Below are 21,804 nucleotides of genomic sequence, written 5' to 3' on the forward strand. Positions count from 1 at the left end.
AGAGAAAAGCCCTAGCTCACTCAACCTATCCTCATAACACATGCTCTCCAATCCAGGCAACATCCTGGTAAATCTCCTCTGCACCCTCTCTAAAGCTTCCACATCTTTCCTATAATGAGTCTCCTTCCATGGGTGATCATCAATGATGGATTGATCCAGTGGAAAGAAGAACATAAGAAACAGAAACAGGAGGTGGTCTCTCAGCCTGCTGTTCCATTCACTAAGACCAAGACTGATCTTTTCCTTCAGTGCCACTTTCCTGTACGAAGCCTACATCCCTTCATTTGCTTAATATCCAAAAACCTACTGATCTTAGTCTTGAAAATACTCAGTAAGTGAGCCTCTGGAGCCCCCTAGCCTCGTAAAATCCAAAGATTCATTAATTCCATTTCCACCCTGAATGGCCAACCCCTTGTGATCATTGGCACTAGACACTCCAGCCAGCAAAGACATCATCCTTTCTTCACGGGTCAATCCCATCCCCTTCATCCCAGGAATCAACGTGTGAACCATTGTTGCTCTCCCTCTATCAAAAGTATATCCTTTCTTAGGGAGGGAGACCAGACCTGTGCACAATGTTCCAAGTGCAGTCTCAACAGGGTTTTATATAGTTGCATAAAGATGTTCTCAAGTCCATTGCAGTAAAGGCCAGCATATCATTTCCTTTCCTAATTGTTTGCTACTCCTGCATACTGACTTTTGGTGATGTGTGTACAAGAACACCCAAAGTCCCCATAAATGCCAACATATTTAAACCTTTCACAATCTAAAAGAGACCCTACTTTTCTATGAGAAATGCATAGGCAGTGATCATGAGGAAAATGACTAACGTCATGTAACTTGTTTCAAAGTCATTATTGCAGAATGTTAAACTTGTTTTCGGTCATTCTTGCTTTGTTGCTAGATAACAATCACAATTTGCAGCTCTGGCTACTTCATGTGCAGAGATTTGCTCTAATTCTCAGTTGTCATGAGTTTCACATAATTAAAGCTTCTGATGGGTCAAATATATATATCCTTTCCACATTTTCTGCCTCTCTGCAATTTCCATTCTTATCCAGAAGCCAATCAGCACTTTGATCTGATAATTGGTTGCTGTTTTTAGTTAAAAAGAAAGGTTTGCAATTATGCTTGCATTAACAACACATCTGCAACAGCATCTGCAGAATTTCGTGTGTCTGCTTGCACTAAACACCTTTGGTTGTTGCAAAGAGTTTGCAATTAATCACTTTTGAAGATTATCCATATTTCAGTATTAAAGTGGCAGCCAGTTTTCACACTGCAAGATCCCACTAACTGCATTGGCCAGATAACCCGCTTTAGTGATATTGGTTGATGGATAAATATTAACAGAGACACTTGTGGAAAACTCTTTTGATTTTCCTTGAAAAGTGTCATTGGATCTTTTTATGTCCATCCGAGAGGCAGACAGGAACCCACAAGGAAATAGGAGCAGGAGTAGGCTATCAGACCATTCAAGCCCGATCATGGCTGATCTATGCTGGCCTCAACTCCTCTGCTATTTCTCCATACCCTTCTATTCCTTAATCTATCTAACATTTATCCACCTCTACTTTAAATTCTTCTTATGACCCAGCTTCCACTACCTGCTGGGGCAGACAATGCCAGAGATTCACCACCCTCTGAGAGAAGAAATTTCTACGTACCTCAGTTTTAAATGACCGCCCCCTTACCTTGTAGCTATGTCCCCGTGTCTAAGACTGGTAAGACCAGTACATGTCCACTGGTAAGAACATCCCAACATCTACCCTGTCAAACCCCCTTAGGATCTTGTGTGTTCGAATAAGTTCACCCCTCATTCTTCTAAATTCCAGGGAATACAGACCCAAACTTTCTTCCATTGGCACTTCATTGAAAAGATGGACCTCTGACAGTATTGACCTCTGTCTGTCCCAATCTTGAGTGTTCGCTTAGATTTTGAACCAAAGTTTTTGGAGCAGGGCTTGAACCAGCATATCTCTGATTCAGAGGCAAATATACAGCCAATGAGCCATTTCCAGTGTTTCACGCATGTGCAGAAGTTGCAGAAGATGGGATCTTCAGTTATCTTTTAAACTGAGTTTTATTTAAATATAGGAGGTAAAAATTCTCTCCTTGGTATGAATGTTTTCCAATTCCAATTTCTGTTTTCAATTTTAGAAAGCTTCGCAAACCCAAAAAGATCCCCCTGTCATAATCTGCCTGAGCTTTCATTTTTTGATCGGGTAAGTATGAGATTATTTCATCAGTGAAATCCAACTCATGCAAAGTATGCAAAGCACAGTGTGCGTTAAATGTTAGTGTATAATATTTTTGATTGCAGTTCTGTTCATTGCAATTCAGCACCGTGTGATTTGGCATGAAGTTCAGATCTGTGACAAGCATTTCTTAGGTGTGTCCTGGTTCCAAACCAGCATCTGCTTGTTACAGGCATATTAGTCGCAAGGTTCTCACCACATGGCATCCTGCCAAGAGCAGTCTGTGTACACCTGACAGCTGCTTGGGTTATGGAGAGAAGGATGCTCCTGACATCAGTCAATATGCAACACTGATTTGTTGACAATGCTGTCATTTTAGTCTGACTGTTCCAGCAATCACCCTCAGTTAAATAGATACAGCAGTAGGAGAGAAACCTCCAGCTCTTTTTAGAGAGGTAATCGAATATTTTCAAGTTTGTTAGTGATTGATTTCTACTGCAAAACACAAACTGCTGGAGGAGCTCAGCAGGTCAGGCAGCGTCCATGGAGGGAAATGGACAGTCGACATTTCAGGATGAGACCCTTCATCAGGACTGAAAGATAGAGAGGAGACAGCCAGTATAAAGAGGTGAAGGGAAGGGGTGGCAAATGATAGGTGGATCCAGGTGAGGAGGTGTGACAGGCAGACAGAGGAGGGAAGAGTGGAAGTAGCGACTGGGAGGCTGAGAGTTGATAGGTGGAGGCAGCAAAAGGGCTGCAGATGATGGAATCTGACAGGGAAGGAAGGTGGAGCATGGAACCAAATAAGGGAGGTGGGGTGAGCAGATGGGAACAGTGGGGGAGGGGACCCTGTGGGAGGAGTATGTGGGTGATGGGCAAGGTGGAGTGGGTGGAGGAGGGGATGGGGGCTGTGGGGGGGAGGTGAATGGGATGGGCCTAGGAGGAACTGGGTAGATCGGGAGGAGAGAGAAACGGGTTGGGGGGGGGACTGGTTACCTGAGATTTCTACAATCTAATTATATGATTATACAAGTGTTTGGCACTTTCTAGACATCTTTAATTTGCTAAACGGTCTGTGAGGCAAGGTGTGGCAGTTGGTGAAGGAATTTGGCCTGACTTCAAGGCTTCTGTTAAAATCAGTTAGTTGTTCACAGACACCACTAGATTGGTGGTAAGCGTTATGCTTTGTAATACAACATCTCTGGAGAATGAGCAGAGGTCCCCCAGGTGACAACAAGCATACAGAGGAGGGAGCAGTGGGGCACTAAGCAGGAATTCATGACCTCCCGGAAGTTTCAGGGGGATAGTCTTTAAATTAATTCTTCAGAGAAAGAATCTGTGTGTGATGTCTGTACTTCAGTAAGATGTCCTCATAGAAATCCATCACCTAATACAGACTGTCCTTTCAGAGGTGTGTACTAGAATTATCTGGTACAGGCTAGCTTTAAGTGAGGGTGGCCAGTCTATATTGGTCCCTTGCTGAGGCATGCACTCACTTTAACAATGCAATTAGACTGGATCTGTACTGCAGTTGTGGTAATTAGTCAAGCTCAAAGTTGGCTTGCTTCCTCCCTGTACTAGAAACAGACACCCTCCCCATCCAGGGAAGAATATGAAATTTAATCCCTGATATATTGTATCTTCAGAACTTTTATTGATTAAAACTTCAGAATAAAACCTTTGCCTTGTACCTGTTACATAGTGTTACAGCCAGCATAATCAAAGACCCCACCCACCCGGGTCATTCTCTCTTCTCTCCCCTTACATTGGGTAGAAGATACAGGAGCCTGAGGGCATGTACCACCAGACTTAAGGTCAGCTTTTACCCCACTGTGGTAAGACTACTGAACGGTTCCCTTATACAATGAGATGGACTCTGACCTCACGATCTACCTTGTTGTGACCTTGCACCTTATTGCACTGCACTTTCTCTGTAGCTGTGACACTTTACTCTGTACAGTTATTGTTTTTACCTGTACTACATCAATGCACTCTGTACTAACTCAATGTAACCGCACTGTGTAATGAATTGACCTGTACGATCAGTATGCAAGACAAGTTTTTCACTGTACCTCGGTACAAGTGACAAGAATAAACCAATACCAATGCCAATACCAATAGTGCTTTACATAAGACTGACAGTCTTTGCTCCAGATTTAGATGATATCCCAGTCCTACTGTTTAATTGCATATTAGTTTTCTTGATAACTGATACTTTGAATTCTGATATAGGAATGGATGGGTGGGCGTGCCTTTCCCCATGAGGTTATGGAGGCACATGCACACATTCACCCCCATGTGTGTGCTCTTCCAACAAACAGCAGGTATAAATTCATGAGCACACACCAGGTGAAGGCTGTAAGGACTATCACTGCTGCTCTCTGCATTTCCCTGCAGATGTACATTGTGGGAAGAGCCCTGAAGCCACTGTCTTGCTAAATCACACCTCTCCTCGAAACCTAAATACACTTGGCCCCTTCAAAATCATTACACTCTCTCAGCCTCTTCAAACCCATTCACATAAACTTGTTCTCCATTGGTTTGAGTATCTTTGGCAGAAAACTGGCCGCACCATCCACATGCAGATTTAATTGGATCATGTGAGGCACTATCAGGTCTAGCTCTTCATTTCTAAAACTACCCATTATTAAAAGATAACCCCTGACTTCTCTCTTCCAACACAAACACAAAAGTACCATCCCTTGCCTCCCCATCCTTCCCTGCAACAACAGGTGCAACTTGCTCTGAGAAACTTCTGTCAGAAAGATCAAGGCACTTTATTTGATAACCTTGACCCTCCTTCCCCTTGGACATTGTGCCAAATTTTCCCTACCGCTCCACTCCTGAAATGATGACTTCTTCTAAATTTATCCTATTTTCTGCCTTGCTCTCTCCAAGCCAAACTGCCTCACTTTCTATTGACTTAACCATGTTAACCATGCTCCAACAAAATGGTTGACCACACAGGTCATCTTCCATGGCCCAGTTTCAGCTGGTAATGTTAACAGTCCCCTCTCCTCTGGTATTGTACTCCTAGCTTTGATACCATTTTCCTCAAACTACCTCCCTTGACCCTGCTATTCTTGGCAAATTACCATCCCTCCCTCTGCTCTTCTTTCCAGAGTCTTTGAACATTTTGTCTTTTCCCTACTCAGAGCCCACTTTTCCTCAATTCTGTGTCTGAATCCCTCCGTCAGTTTCCACCACCCATTGCGATGCGAGACGGCTCTTGTCAAAGGTACAAACAACATACTTTGTTGCTTTGGCTGTGGTAAATTATTCCTGCCCAATCATCTCCATCCATCTGCAGCCGTCAACGCAGTGATCATTCCAGCACCTATCTCCGTTGTCCAGCGGGGTGGCTGCCCTTTCCTTGTTCCAGTCTTATTTAAGATAAGATATCTTTATTGGTCACATGTACATAGAAACACACAGCGAAATGCATCTTTTGCATAGAGTGCTCTGGGGGAAGCCCGCAGGTGTCGCCACATTTCTGGCACCAACAGCATGCCCAAAACTTCCTAACCTGTACATCTTTGGAATGTGGGAGGAAACCAGAGCACCCAGAGGAAACCCATGCAGACACAGGGAGAACGTACAAACTCCTTACAGACAGCGGTGGGAATTGAACCTGGGTTGCTGGCGCTGTAATAGCGTTACGTTAACTGCTACAGAATCCCCTGCAATGATTTGTCTGCCCAATTCGTCTACACCCTAAACACTGATAATATCATTCAAAGGCACTGACGCCATGCAGCTCTATCTCACCATCAGTCCTCTGTTTCAGACTGGAAACACAGTTTATGTGACATCCAATAGATGAGTAGACATGTACTGTAAGTAAATATGGAGGAAACAGAACATAGAACAGTACAGTACAGGAACAGGCCCTTCTGCCCACAATGTCTGTGTCGACCATGATGCCAATCCAAGCTCATCCTATCTACCTGCACATGGTCAATATCCTTCTATTCCCTGCCTGTTCATGTGCCTGTCTAAATGTCGCTTAAACATTGCTGTGGTATCTGCTTCCCCGGCAGTGCATTCCAGGCACCTAATACTCTCTGTGTAAAAATACTTGCCTCATAAATCTCCTTCAGACCTTCCCCTTTCACCTTAAATATATGCCCTCTAGTATTTGACCTAATAGAAGTATATAGACTTATGAGAGGCGTAGATAGGATAAATAGAGACTTTATGCCAGAGTGGAAATTATGTCACCTGAAATTGAAACCACAATCTTTGGTCACCACAATCTCACCCGCCTTCCATCATTCCCATTGCAGAAAGTTGCCTGGAGCTGAGCTGAACTAATTACAACCTTAGCAGTACATGAGTCGCAGAGTGAGTTTTTGCCTGTCTAACTGCTCCATCAGTAAGACTGCCTGTTTCCATCTCTCAACATTGCTGGCACTACCGCTACCCCAGTCCAACAGATGCAATTCCTTCACCTGACATGACTGCCCTATAGACCCTGGACCAGCTCCCAGATGCACTCGTCCTCATCTAAAATTCTGCTGCCTAAATTGTAATTAAATCTACATTGACTCATGACCACTTGTTAGCCGACACTGCCTCCAGCTCTGAAAACAGCTCCGTTCTGCTCTTCTCATCCTCACAACAAATTGTCATCCATTGCCATCTACTTATCATCCCTCACCTCCCTCGCCCGCCCACCCACTGAGCTTATAGCTGTCTTAGCCCTCTGCTCTGGAATTCCCTACCTAAACTCTCTATCTCTTGCTCTTCTTGTTTACAGTGCTTCCTAAAATCTAACTCTTTGACTAAGATGTCTTTCTTCATCTCACTTCCTTTTCTCAGTCTCAAATTCAGTTTTTTTTGTTTGATAATATGCCTTGGGTTTTTAAAAATTTTTTTTTAGTATGTGAGCATCACGAGCAAGGCCAGCATTTATTACACATCCCTAATTATCCTTGAGAAGATGTAATTTCCAAAAGGTCATCTTTTTGAACGGCTGTAGTCATTCTGGTGAACATAGGATCACTCTTTCAGGATTTCAACACTGCCATCAGTTTTCCAAGTCAGGATGGTCTGTGAGTTGAAGGGGCATCTGCCAGTAATGCTTTCCCCATGCCCCTGCCACCAGTGTACTTTTGGTGGTCGAGCTCTTGAGAGTGGGAGATGCTGTTGGAGTTATCAATGCAAGTAAATGCAGTGCATTTTGTCAATGGCACACACACTGCAGCCATGTTTTTATTAAAATAGAGGTGATTTATAAAAATATTTTCATTCCAACAGCATTAACTGCAATTCTAATTCATGTGGTGTTATGCCTGACAATATTTGTCCTGATTCCAGCACCCTCAAAGAATATCTAACCAGTTACATGGAACAATAGCAGTGGTGCAGACTGGCTCTACATCTTGCTGTGCATCGGAGAAAGATGCTGCTTCAGTGGAGTTTGGTGTGAAACTCCAAGAGCAGAGGCATTATGAGTAAGTAAACATGTCTTTTTGCAGCAGGTGAAAGAAGCCCAATGTGTATTTTTCATGGAAGCGTAGAAGAGCTACCGAAATACTGATACATATGAACAACTTGCTGGGTAACTTCAGAGAACAAGTTACGTAGAATGTCTTGATAAGAAACTAATTACAAAAATGAACAAGTCATTGTATGGAAAACTGGTTAGAAAATATGTACATACACATTTCAAGGAAAGTCAGGCAACATTTTTGCTACTGATACATTCCTGATTATCCAGTGTTCTATCTTTGTTTTTTTCTAACCCACCACATAGGCTCTATCCCCTCATTCACTATGGACAAGAAAGCTCATTACACATCAGCATTTCCCATATAATTAAGTTACACCTCACCTGAGGACATCTCACATGTACATCCAGACCTTGCAGTGGGACATTTGCACTCACTCATGGATAGTCCCATCTGAAGTGGCCATTAGGACTAGCAGACTCAGAGACGGTCACAGAGCTGATGGTCTTCCAGCAGCGATTGATGTCTGTCCCAGGGCCCATTGATATAGATGACAAATAGCAAGGGATTCTTGCTATTTGCCACAGTTACCCACCCCTCTTGTCTGGGGCCTTTTTACAGAGTGCCTCTCCACACACACTTTATCTTGGGCAGATAGCCAGTTGATCATCAGACCTGCATATTGGGAAATGTGCCAGAATAAGTTCCTTATTAACAAGTTCCAGCTGGTTACAGTGCAGGAGTATCTCACTCACCCAACAAGTTTCAATTTGACAAACGGCTTCTCCCAGTTTTTGGTACAAGTCCAAGGCCCTTAAAGAAACATAAGTTGCTCTAAGGGATGCTCAGAACTACAATCGCAGTACTTCTTGAACTTGTGTTGTCTTGCGAGACCAAAGTAATGTCTACTGCTGTACAATGCTCAGCATTCAAAGTTAAAGGTTTTGAAGAGCAGCACTTCAAGTAACAACATGTAATTAGACATGTCATCTCAATAATTGCAGTGGCAAAATGGCGGAGCAGGAAGTACTGCTGCCTCACAGCTCCACCAATCCCGGTTTGACCCTCACCTCAGGTGACGATTGTGTGGATTTTCCATGGTTTTCTCCCACATCCCAAAACGTAAGATAATATATCTTTATTAGTCACATGTACATCGAAACACACAGTGAAATATATCTTTTGCGTAGAATGTTCTGGGGGCAGCCCGCAAGTGTTGCCACGCTTCCGGCGCCAACTTAGCATGCCCACAACTTCCTAACCTGTACGTCTTTGGAACGTGGGAGGAAACCGGAGCACCCGGAGGAAACCCACGCAGTCACAGGGAGAACGTACAAACTCCTTACAGAGAGTGGGCGGAATTGAACCCAGGTCACTAGTGCTGTAATAGCGGAAATGTACAGCACAGGAACAGGCCCTTTGGCCCATCATGATGTGCTGAACTAATTAAACTAGTGATTAAACACCTAACTAAATTAATTCCTTCTGCCTACACAATATCTGCACAATATGCCAGTTGAGGGGTTAACCGTAGATTACCCCAGATGTAGGTGGGTGTCCAAGGAATCCAGGGTGAGGGAGAGTAGGTTACAGAGAAATCAATGGGGGAATGGGACTTATGGGTCAAATGGCCTTCTTTAATGTCATGAATAAATAGGATTATGAGGAAAACAGTCAGTCAAACGTGAATGTGATTTGCTTTCTCATCTTGATCATAGGGAGTCACAGAACTGGTTTAAAGACTGCAGGAGAAATGAGCACAGTAGAGAGAAATCTAACACAATAATGGAAAAACAAGCTGAAGAAGAAAAGGGTCAAACTGGCCTCTGTACAAATACTGAGGGAAGTGGCAATGGATCGGGGGAGAAACCGCTGGATTTGTCGGATTACAGCAAAAATAAGGAGCCACCTTGGTCCACATATAGAAATGAATCATCCATTCAATATGAGTCGAAGAAGGCAAGGTTCAAAGAACCACTTCAGAAGAAATGCTGTCGTGATAGTTCAGCAAGAGAAAATTCCCAGGACAATATGCACTCTTATGAAACATTCGCCACAATGGTGAGTGTTGAACCACCCAGTAAGGACAAGGATAAGACACAGGATGTGTTGAGCCCTAAAGACGGATTAAAAATGAGTGACAATGAAGACAAAGTGTTCAAGAATTTGAACATTGAGGTGTGTTATCGTGTTTTGTAATTAATAAAGTATCAGTGATATGGAATTACTGTTATCTTCATTTTTAACAATTTTTGATCAAAATGGAACATACATCAGCAATGTGGAGAGGCAATAGTGGGAGATAATGATTACTTAAAATACCTCATGGTTCTGAAAAATATAATGCTAATACTGAAAGAGAAACACCAATCACTTCTATTTTCTCCATATATTAAATGACAAAATGAATTAATGCAAGGATCTAGATTTAGGAAAACATTCTATTAAATTCCACAGAGAAGACTCGGATATGTTTAACTTATTTCTCTAATTTTTATGCTTATTCCCTCTTGTACATTCTTTACATGACTTTAGATTTTATTCTTTGCAATGTTATGAGATGAGCACTAAAGACCAAAGGCCCAGACTTGAGTTCAACACTGATACTGATCTCCCTGTCTCTCTGTTCCCCAAAATTACCTTAGCTGAATCTGGAAAATTGATCTTGCTTGGCCAGATAATCCAGACTCCTACTGCCAATCCCTGAGAGGGAACCAATCTCGAATGCTGTCATGAAGTCTCTTAAAGAGACCAGAATAAGCCTTTCCTCTGGTCGCCTTTCTCAGTCAACAAAGCCTGGTGGTCAAGCTTTGCCGGTTATCAAGGGTAACATGTTTCTCAATATTTCTGATTTGGAGAAATATTTAGAAACAATAGAAATAACATATGTGATAAAGAAAAACTAAATCATAAAAAATGTTAAATGAAAAACCAAATCAAAATATTTTAACAGAAATTATTAAAAACAAAAACATGCTTTATTTTTCCTTTCTTCCCCGATTCCCTACAATTACCATTGAACTAGTCCAGCCATGGATCATGCTTCAGATCTCACCTGGTACAGGATGTGCAAGGGAACTTCCCAGGATAACAGCTGGGGCATTTCAACAAGCCTCATCTCCAGTCCTGGACTGGTCCTGGTGGTATCCAAGGGCAGAGTGAACTGATACGTTCAATGTTCCAAATATGTTAATATGTTTGGGACTCTTGTATGCTAATGTGTGTGCACTGACTTCCAAACCTGCCCACATTTGAACAGGGTATATGTGAGTAGTTCACCACTGTGCTACCAATATTTACTAGCAGGATTTGCATTTTCTCTAGCTTTCCTCTGTCCGTCATTTAGTATAAATATTGAACTAAGTACAATAGAGGGGTTAACAGGTATATTCTTTACCTTACAAACATAGAAGTCTTAGAAATACCCAATAGATCAGGCAACATCCATGAAGAGAAATAAATAAATGGATAGTTTTCGATAATGCTCCATGATTTGCTGAGCACTTCCAGCATTTTCTGTTTTTATTTCAGATTTATAGCATCCTCAGTATTTTGCTTTTACATTATGTACCCCTTCTTACCCCTTACCTCTTACCCCTTTGTTAACATTTCCAGGAAGCTGTAAGAGGATGTTGGTTCAAGCTGTGTAGCTCTTGGTATTTATTTTAATTTATGATTCATTCTTTTCTATCTGAAACTAAATGAATGTTTTTTTCAGCAGAAGTATACGAATTGTAAAATATAAAGCACTGTTTGTCACTAGTGAAAATTGAAAGATACCATTTCTATGATTAATATTGCAACTTGTTAGCTTTGAATTGAATAGGGAATTTTTAAAATAGAACAGCCAAATAGAGTCTTAGGAAAAACCACCTGAAAACTTGCAACAGCTCAATATTTTACTGTGAAATACAACCCTTTGAGCAGGTCACATAAGACTAAATTAATCCAGGTTAGGAAAATATTAAGTTTGTAAACATAATTGCAATAATTCCAAATGTCACCATAAACAATTATATACACGTATGCGTCCTTGTAAAGTTCTCAAGGGAAAGTGTCTATTACTTATAAAGTTGACCACGAGTTGGTGTATTTTACCTTATGTATATTTTTCCCAGTTCCTTTGCTGGGAACAGAGAGATATCTATAGGCCATGTGATATAACAGAAATGACTCTAATTCAAATTAAGAAACATCAGCTAAAATAAGCACATATCTTTTGACTGCTATTATCCCTCAAAACCAAATTATACCACATAATATATCCTGAAATTTGGTGTAACTTCATAATAACTCTTCTAAGTATGTGGAATAAGTATTGATATATTGCATGAATTATACTTATGAGCTGAGATGGAGGATCAGATACTCTGCTTACAGGCACAATATGACAGCACTTCTAAATCCAGAGAGACAGACAACAATCCAAGAATTAAAATGAAACTATGCACAAAGAGACCCAAGACCAGGAATGGCGGAAATCCAAGTGGTAAGAATATTAATCTTCAAGAGTTCATGGAAATTTTAAGTTTGTAATCTCCAATTTCAGATTCTATTTACAAAAGGGGTGAAAATTTCCACCACCTGTTATGATTTTGCTGTACTCAATTCTCACACCAAATGTTCCCCCGCTGTGGATTATCTAGACCAAAGAATAAAAAGAACTTTGTTTATTCATGTATGATTTGTAAGTGGGAAAGATACCAGAGTTTTGTTTTTATTTTCAAAAATAAACTTTATTCATAATTTTAAAAATATATACAAAGGAAGAAACAGTGCAAAAACAAACCCTTCCCATTCATGGTTGTTACATTCAGTCGTGTAAACCTTAAATGCTAATGGTCAAATGGCAACCCCTCTGTGTTTTGTCTTCTTGGTAACTAATCAGTTGATTACTGATGGCACCCATCAATGCACAAACGTTTGATGGAGGTTTCACCTTTGGCCTTCCCAAAAGAAAATTAACATCAACAAACTATCTTTATTTTTATCAGGAATCCACCTTTCTATTGCTGTTAATAGAATTGCTTGCCTAGAGTTGCCTGTGAATGGACTTCATTATGAATATAATTAAAAATGTTACATTAAAAATTGCTAGAAAAATTGCATGATTTTGAAACCACAAATGTTGTTTTAATATAGCAGTTTTTAAAAACTACAACTGTAATTCTCCAAGAATATAGGTTTTATTAGTTTTATACATTTGTTTTATTGGAAGCAAAAACTACAAGTAGACAAAAATTCAAATTTGCTTTCAACCAGACTAACATATAAATTCCAGTGCAATTCACTCATTTCTTTTTCTTCACTCAGTGGAAGTGCATCTTCGGTTTTTGAACACCCAGCCAGATTCACATGATCCCTCTGAATGTGAGGTTAGTACAGTAGCTATGTCACAGAGATAGTCTGATCCACAAATGAGGAAGCCTTCAGAGCTTATAAGTTCTGCTGTGACTGGGAATGTAAAGAATTGTACTTCGTGGTTAAGTGCTTTCATGGTGTTTCCTGTTACGTCACTGGTTGAATTTTAACAGTATAAATTGGGAATAATATGTTCACATTTAGAAGCTATTTTGAATGTTACACAGTGAGGCCAGAATGCTATTATAGCACCAGAGAAATTATTATGGTTTTGAAAGAGTAAACTAGGGGCAGATGTTCCTCCTACTGACTTTGTATTAACTAATCTAGAAGGTCTGTGTAGAGGAAAATCAAATTTCATGCTTTTAACAGAGTCTAATTTTTTTCTTTCATTGAAATAGATTGAAAATTAGCTGGTTTTCATTCATAGCATAGGTCTCCCTCTTCCCACTTGCTACCTAAGCATCTATATTCCGTGATTATTTGGCGTCCTAATGTGAAAAGAAGCTTTGCCTCACTGTTTGATGAAGTTTACACTTTAGAAAAGGAGCCAATTGATTATACCCTCAATGGGAATATTACTCTCTCATTAATACTTATGTAACGTTCCTCTGATCATCACCTGCAGCTAACAGTACATGATAAATGTGGTTGTGATGGTTTTAGGTCATGTTCCACAGCAACTCAAATCTATGATATTATTAGAAATCCAAACAAAGTTGCTTTTAATGAAGGCATTTATTAAAATGGGTGTAGCAACATATTTTCTGTTTAAGCCATATTTTTCGAAATAATGCACAGAAAGATCTTTACCACATGGAGAAGGAACCTAGTGATGAACACTTCTATTCCCACTATTGGAAAAAAATTACATGACAAATAAAAATAAATAGGTTCTATAATAATTTTAGAAAATGCAAGAAATATTCAATGGGTTTATCAACCTCTGTGGAGAAAATATAGGTTAGTGTTTCAGTAGTACTGAAAACAAACATGAACAAGAAATGTTTCTTTACTTTAGTATTCATTTTGGAATAAAGGTACATTATTGGAGCACTATTTCCATTTTGATGTTTACTGCCCTGATATGTATTTCTTGTATTTTCTGTTGTTTCAAATTTCCAATGCTTCCAAAGTTTTTTTTTCATTTTTACCATTATACTATGTCAGTGTTATAACAATGTGACCTTAGAGTTAAGAATGTTGATTTTGATCTTAAATTAAAATTATTTTGTAACTTCCTGTAGTTAGGCAATTTAATCATAGAAACTTATACCAATCAGATTACAGAAAGCATATACTTAAAGATTATTAGACTAGAACACAAGAAAACAGGAGCAGGAGTAGGTCACCAGGACCCTCACACCTGCCCTGCCATTCAATATGATCATGGCTATCTGTCCTGTCCTCAACTCCTGTGCCAGTTCCCAATAATCCTCAACATCTCGATCTTTCAAATATTTATCTATCTCTACATGAAATATATCTGATGATCTGGCCTCCACCATCTTTGGGGGACAGAAAATTCCAGAAATTGACTGCCCTCTGAGAGAAGAAATTTCCATATACCTCAGTTTTACATGACTGACCCTTATTTTGTAGTTATGTCTCCTTATTTTGACTTTCCCACTAGTGAGAACATCTCAACATTTACCCTGTCAAGCCCCCTTAGAATCTTATGTGCTTAGATAAGCTCACCCATCATTCTTCTAAACTCCAAGGAATATAGACCCAAACTGAGTGATATGGGGAACTGGCAGAGCAAAGGATTTGAGGCCAGCAAAGATAATTCATTATCATATTGAATGCCGGGGAAGGCTTGAGGGGTGGAGTGGCCTGCTCCTACTCGTATTTTCTTGTGTTCTTGTGTTCTGCATAGTCTCTCTTGATAGCACAACATTTTCATCCCAGGAATTAGCCTGGTGAATCTCCTTTGGACTGTCTCCAATTCTACTATAACCTTTTTTAGGAAAGAATATTGTAGACCTATGACGTCACCAACACCCTGTACAACTGTAACAAAACTTCCCTATTCTTAAACTCCAAACCCTTCGCAGCATAGACCAGAACATCACTTGCCTTCTTATCTATCTGTTGGACCTGCCTGCTAACCTTTTCTTGATTCATACATTGATCTACAGTTGTTCAGCTTCTGACAATGAGTACTGGATCAGATAAGTAATTGCTGTCAATAACAAGGTCATTTAGCAACTATTAGTAATAAAACAGAAGAAGCTGGAAAAACATTTTTAATGGGAAGTTGATGGTAAAGTGGGGAGAATAAAATTGTCTAGGATGGGACAAGTGTAAAATTGGGTGCTTGATGGTCAGCGCAAACTCAGTGAGCTGACGGGCCTGTTTCTGTGCTACATCTCTCTATGACTCTTTAACTCTATGATTCTGTGACTCTATAACTCAGCAGTTCAGGTAACATCTGTGGAAAGAAAAGCAGTTGAAGTTTTATGTCCAGGACCCATCCTCAGAACTGAAAAAGATAGGAGCAAGTTAGTCTAGACAGCAGAGAAGGAACAGAGGGTAATAGGTAGAACAAAGGGAATTTCTCGGTTAGGGTGAAATAGTGTGGCGGTTAAAATTAGGTTCAACTTCTTTGTGTAATGTGTTGCTAATATTGTGTAGTGTGTGATTTTTTTTTTCCCTGTTGCTGAAGAAAGCTGGTAAATTTGCCAAGGTTTCTAAATTTCTACTTCCAGGTTAACAAAACCAAAATGGTTTGATTGCATATCTTACTTGTTTGAATATTTTTGAGATGTTAATTCTGGGAAATGACGTATGATAGATATGTGATAAGCACAATAATATATATAAAGGGATAACTGATTAATATAGTTAACTTTAATACTGCATAGGAGATCAATTGGCTCAACAAGGCTTTGCTGGCTCTCAGAGTAACCCCTTCAATTCCATTCTCTATATAATCTATTCTCCCTCATATGCCAATTAACTCCATTCTGATGCTCCTGCAGCCCACCTGCACAAGGATTAATGTACAGTGGGCAACCTACCAGTCAGCACATTTTTGGATGTGGGAAGAAGCTGGAGCACGTGGGAGAAACCTATGTAATCACAGGGAGAACATGTAAATTCTATACCGAGGCTGCTGGCGCTATGAGGCAAAAGCACTATCTGCCCCTATGTCTAATCCTAAACATTATGCAAGACTATACAGTTAGATGTATGCTACCAAAATATATCCTAGAACAATGAATAGCTGGGATGCAAAGATACAATCAAACCTGTTTTACTGCAAAACTCTTCTCCCATTTTCATTATAAATCATTATTATCAATGATGCGCAGGGAAGCCTTCATAGACTTTCACAGATTTTTGGAGAGGTATGTATGTCTATCCTTAGTGTTATGGGGTGAATGGGTATATGCCTTCATATATTCGAGCTTGCTTATTTTTTTGGCTGATTATTGGAGGCTGGCGGGGTGGGGTGCAGGTTATGGATGCCCCTACTTATCCCCAGCCATGACAATGAATAGAATCTATTCATTCAATGCAAAACAGTCTAGAGAAGTCTGTTTAAAAAGCCCCTTAAAAATTAAAAATGATCAAGTCCTCACTTAGTAGTATTAACAATAGCATCCAATCACTGGCTTTAGATGCAGGGAGCAAATAAATCTGCTGATTATTAGATGCCATTAAAGTGTCCAAAAATAAAGTTCAGTGGGAAAAGAGAACTGTAGCTCTCTAAGGTTTGTGGTTTTCCATTTTGAATTTGCATTTTTCACCATATTAGGCTGATAAATTCCAAGAAGCACACGAAATCCAGGGGAGTAAACCTGAAAATGAGAAGCAACAATCTCAACGTAGCGCAGGCCAGCCAAAAAAAAAGAAAAAGAAGAAACCCCAGGACTATTGGACATCCGGTAAGAATGGACCAGTTTTTGATAGATTTGTATTTATTTTAAATGAAAGGCTGTCTTTGTTTCTTACTGTTCAAGACATCCCAAACTACTGTGCAGCCATAGCAGTAGTTTTAAAGATTAGTTGTGTAGAAAATGTGGTGACCAGTTTGCGAACAGCAAACTTCCACATTCATTTCAATGAAGCAATACTTGTGCTGGGTTTAATCTGGTGTAGTGCAATGGACAAGTCTCCCACCATCAGAGCTGGGAAGCTGTGGAAGTTTGCGCTACCCTGTTGGAATCCACAGGGAGGCCACCAGTGCAGTGTAAGGGCAGCCAACATCATGGGTGGTACAGCAGAAGATGTCACTGTCATGTGTCACTGTACTACAGGATTCCAAGGAGAACAGGAGTACCAGAAGTACCAACACTTAGTTGGAAGATCTTCCCCATTCTCTTAACAATTTTGAGTAAGGAATATATATTATCCAGGACACAAGGAACAATTGAAATAAAAACAGAAAATGCTAGAAATGCCCAGGTGACAGCTGTGAATTAGCCAATAACTATTCATCAAAGATCATTGGACTGAAATATTAAATCTGTTTCTTTCTCACAGATGCTGTCTGACCCATTGAGTACTTCCAGCATCTTCTGTTTTGTATTTCGCATTTCCAGAATCTGTAGTTTTTTTTTAATCAGGATAATATCCCTGGTCTACTTCAAGGTAGGGCTTTGTGATTTGTTACTGCTGAGTGTTGAAAAGGCCCCAGTTTAATTTTCCATCCAAAGACAACATAAGATTTAGAAGATCTTTATTAGTCACATGTACATCGAAACACACAGTAAAATGCACCTTTTGCGTAGAGTGTTCTGCAGGCAGCCCGCAAGTGTCACCACGCTTCCGGTGCCAACTTAGCATGCCCACAACTTCCTAACTCATATGTCTTTGGAATGTGGAAGGAAACCAGAGTACCCGGTGGAAACCCACGCAGACATTGGGAGAACATCCAGACTCCTTAGAGACAGCAGCCGGAATTGAACCCAGGTCTCTGGTGCTGTAATAGCGTTATGCTAACGCTACAATACCCTGCCTGCCCTCTGACAATGCAGCACTATCTCACTACTGCAGTGTAATATCAGCCTAGATTTTTACATTTGAGTCTCTGATATGGAACACGAATCCTGAGTCTACTGACTCAGAGGCAGGAGTGCCACTAACCAAGGCACAACTGACAAAAGGAGAATTGCACAAAAACCTTTCCATAGATCAACAATCCAGACAGGGGCCAAAGACATTGAAGTAATAAAGCCTTGATTTCAACATGGTGGTATACAACAATCTCTTCTAGAAGCACAGCCTTGAGTGTCCCCAGTGCCCAGTTATTAACAGTCTGCATTAATCCATACTTAACTGTTACTGAAATCAAACATGAAATTTCCATATGGAACCTAGATCTTAATCAGGCTGCTAATGAAAGTCAGTTGCCAAATTACACTTTCTTACATATTAACATAATCCCCTTGGGCCCAAGACAGCCGAGGCAAACATGGGACAGGAAGTGGAAATGCTTCCCAGCTTTTGTCTAGGGATGCTTTTGTGCAGTTTGCAGAAAATCTAACCCAAAAACATGGGGTAAAGATCCTCCACTTGATTTGGTTAAACAGGTATCAGAACAGGAAATGCAAAACTGTAAGTGATTATGCATCCTTTCTTGCTGGTCACAATGCTCTCAAGGGTAAAATTGGTTATAAGCCACTCTCTCTTAGAACAGAATAAAATGAACATTTGAGGCTACTGTACCGGGGCTTTGATGTTCTGGATTTCCTGCTGAGTTGCTTAATTACGATTTGCTTCTGAAATGTCTTTCAGTCAAAGATTCTACAGGAGGGTTGTGTCTTTGACAGTTGTTTCGCTGGGAGACCTGTCATTTTACATTAATTGTCAACTATCTGACCACCATGCCTAGTTTTGTAATGTCCTTTACTTTCCATAGGACTTTGGATTAATATGCTGAAGAGAATTCAAGCCCTCCTACCCTTACCCATTCTGTTCTGCTAGTTTCCTTGCTGTTGTCAGTCAGACAGACAGACAGGTTGAATCTCTGTCATTTTGCTGAGTTGGTGCAGTTTGTCACTTGGCTTTCCAGACCCAGAGCTGCTCAAGGTCACCCTCCGAAGTCATAAGCAGCCTTCTTACCTGCAATTCGACAGCCTTTCACCAACCTCTGGGAAGCTATTTGCATGGAACTTCATTGACATAGATACAAATGGAATGCACTGGATGACCTTTGTGTACAATATAAGATTCTTTCAGCTATAAATTGGTTTTAAATATTTAGTTTGCGTTGGATATTAACTTTTCTTGGTGACTGGGACACTGTGATGATCAGTGGCAGTGGAAAGCCAAAGACAATGAATTGGTTGATGAGTTGATGAAGAGATTGGTATTCCATTTATTGGTATCATAGTTGAATTTATTCTTCATGGTGGAGAGGTACTTTCTGTACTTTCTCTTCCCTTCCCCTTTCTCCTTCCCACTTCCTCCTGCTTCTCAGTTCCTCATCTGGGGACAAGGGTCATCCCTTCACAACAGCAAGGTTGTGCAACATGCAGCATAGTACTCAGAAAGGTAACATTCACTGTGCCAAGGTTACCTACCACAGAATGACTACAGTGAGGTCCAGGCAGCTGAAGAGCTGTTCCAGTCTACCCATGGCCTGCTCCATCAGATCTTGCCTGGTAGTGTTGCCTTCACTGAATTCATGCTGAGTGTACAAGCTGTAAATCAGAGCCGTCAGCCACATTGACAGTACACCATCTTTATCACTTAGGAATATGTCATTGTGTTTCAATGTGGCTGGCAAGATAGACTGAGGAAGAGTGAAGATATGAAGCATTATGCTCAATGTACTGGGTATTAACCTGCAGGACTGGCTGCTGATTGTCTGTCAGTGGCTAGACAGTGAAGGAGTAAAATAGCTTTCAGCCGCTGTGTCAGCAGATTTGGTGCCGAGCACCTGCAATGTGATATATAAGCTGCCGATAGCCCCCTGCGCAGGGGAAACTGACATATTCCCACTCTGCGTGCTGCCTCTGGCAAGAGGTAATGAAATGTAGTTGTCTCCCTTTGAATAAGGAGCCACAGTGACCTCCCTTACACAACCATGGATGGAATTCTCTAAGCTGTTGCAAGACTATCCAGTTCTAGCCTGGAAGGAGCCAGGTTCATTAATGTCCAGTGTCACACTGACAGCATTGACAATGTAACCCTTCTCCTGTTCGAAGGTTACAGCTTCCTGAGGCAGGTGGCAGATTTAAGTGAGGATGTCTTTACTGAAGTACAGGAATCTCACACAGATTGGGGAATTGCTCCCTCAAAACCTGGATGGCAATGGCCCCAGGTTGAGATCCCTTCTTCCACTCCCCTACCTCCTGCAACTGTAGGTTCATCCTACTCTGTTTGCCTTTTTATGCATTCTTCCAGTCATGTTGTGTTCCAAGGATACCAACTAATGCATTCATGGTGAGGACCAACCAATTTGTGACTTGCCTTGGATTAAGCAAGAAACCCTTCAGAACCTGCCACATAGTCCCTGGCAGGATCCAACAAACGTTTGAAATCACAGGAAGATCATCAGCAACTGTAATCATCTGATAATCCCTTCCTGCTGATGAACACTTATTATGCGTGTGAGGGTAAAAGCAGATGTTAGCTGGAATACTTGGTTCTAAAATGACACTGCTAATACCAGATCAGCATTTCACACTAACTGCCACAGAATCTGCCTGCCCTCACCAATAAGACAGCGACCACAACTGCCATCATAAATGTGTGTATGCAAGGCAGATGGCATTCCAAAGGGCATTAGTACTACTCTTAACACACTTCTATGTAATATCAGGAAATGGTATGGTATCTTTGTAAAATTCAGTTTTTGTGCAATTAACTATTTGCCAAGTTGAAGGAAATTTTTCACTGAAGATAAAATCCCCAGACTGGCAAATGTGCTCATTTCTTGTGGTATATATGGATTGCTTACCTGCAAGTATTTATAGCTACATTGTTTAGTTCCCAGTTATCTGGGTCTTGGGAACATATTTCCCTGAAATAACCTTCAGTCTACATTTATTTATGATGAATATATGTAGAAAGGGTGAGGCAGACGTTAAACTATGGAGTTTACGCATACCTTTTATTCGCTGTTAATTAATTACAAAATGATTATGCCACTGGAGACAGTGATATCAGCACAGAATTCTTTAAAAGCACTTGTTAAACAAGACCTTTATTTACCTTCAATTCAAAACAACATGCCATTTTGTAACTCAACATTTAATTAGGATCGCATGAGGTTTCTCAGGGTGAAGCTCGTGTTGCAAAATGAAGATAAGAGATTGCAATGAGGCAATGGGCTTGTTGTTTCTGAAAAGTGAACATTTCTTTTTGCATTCAAAGACTGAGTGACATTGCAAAGAGCTTAAAGTATTCTTTTGATTTTTGATGAGTTCATTCAAACATGGATGGTTCTGTAGAATTAAATCAAAAACAAGCCTGTGTAGCGGCTGCTACCGCGATGCGAAAGTAAGACACTAGTCGATGAGTTGTAGAACAAAACTGATTTTTTCTCCCGCCTTGCGCGGGCCTTTTAAGAGGAATGGTTCCTGCGCACCGAAAACGGAAATGACGTATGCGCTACGTCATCAAACCTTTCCCACGCACGGGTTCTCCCCGTCGCTCGGGGAAGACGAAGGCCCAGCGCCATCTTGGGCCTCGCCGCTCTAGTGACGCGCGGCCCGACCACTGAGCCGGTTCGCTTGCTCGGATGGTGAGTTGCTACACAACACCCCCCAGAACCGGCGATACGGTCCCCAAGGTTTGCGGGCTGTGCTAGCCATTGCTTAGGAGGTCGGCCTCTG

At 40.8% G+C, this 21,804-nt stretch overlaps 1 protein-coding gene across 2 annotated transcripts in view; it reads left to right on the forward strand.

Annotated features, from left to right (window-relative positions):
- Nucleotides 1-21,804, forward strand: part of rbbp8l (retinoblastoma binding protein 8-like) — a 64,603-nt gene that overhangs the window by 29,932 nt on the left and 12,867 nt on the right. For both annotated transcript variants that reach the window (XM_052031446.1, XM_052031447.1), the window contains exons 8-13: nt 2,161-2,225; nt 7,518-7,654; nt 9,370-9,829; nt 12,032-12,140; nt 12,965-13,026; nt 16,776-16,905. In XM_052031446.1, the coding sequence (XP_051887406.1) occupies nt 2,161-2,225; nt 7,518-7,654; nt 9,370-9,829; nt 12,032-12,140; nt 12,965-13,026; nt 16,776-16,905 (963 nt within the window). The remainder of the gene's footprint in view (nt 1-2,160; nt 2,226-7,517; nt 7,655-9,369; nt 9,830-12,031; nt 12,141-12,964; nt 13,027-16,775; nt 16,906-21,804) is intronic.

The sequence above is a fragment of the Pristis pectinata genome, chromosome 16, assembly GCF_009764475.1.
Source record: "Pristis pectinata isolate sPriPec2 chromosome 16, sPriPec2.1.pri, whole genome shotgun sequence".
Classification (NCBI taxonomy): Eukaryota; Metazoa; Chordata; class Chondrichthyes; order Rhinopristiformes; family Pristidae; genus Pristis; species Pristis pectinata.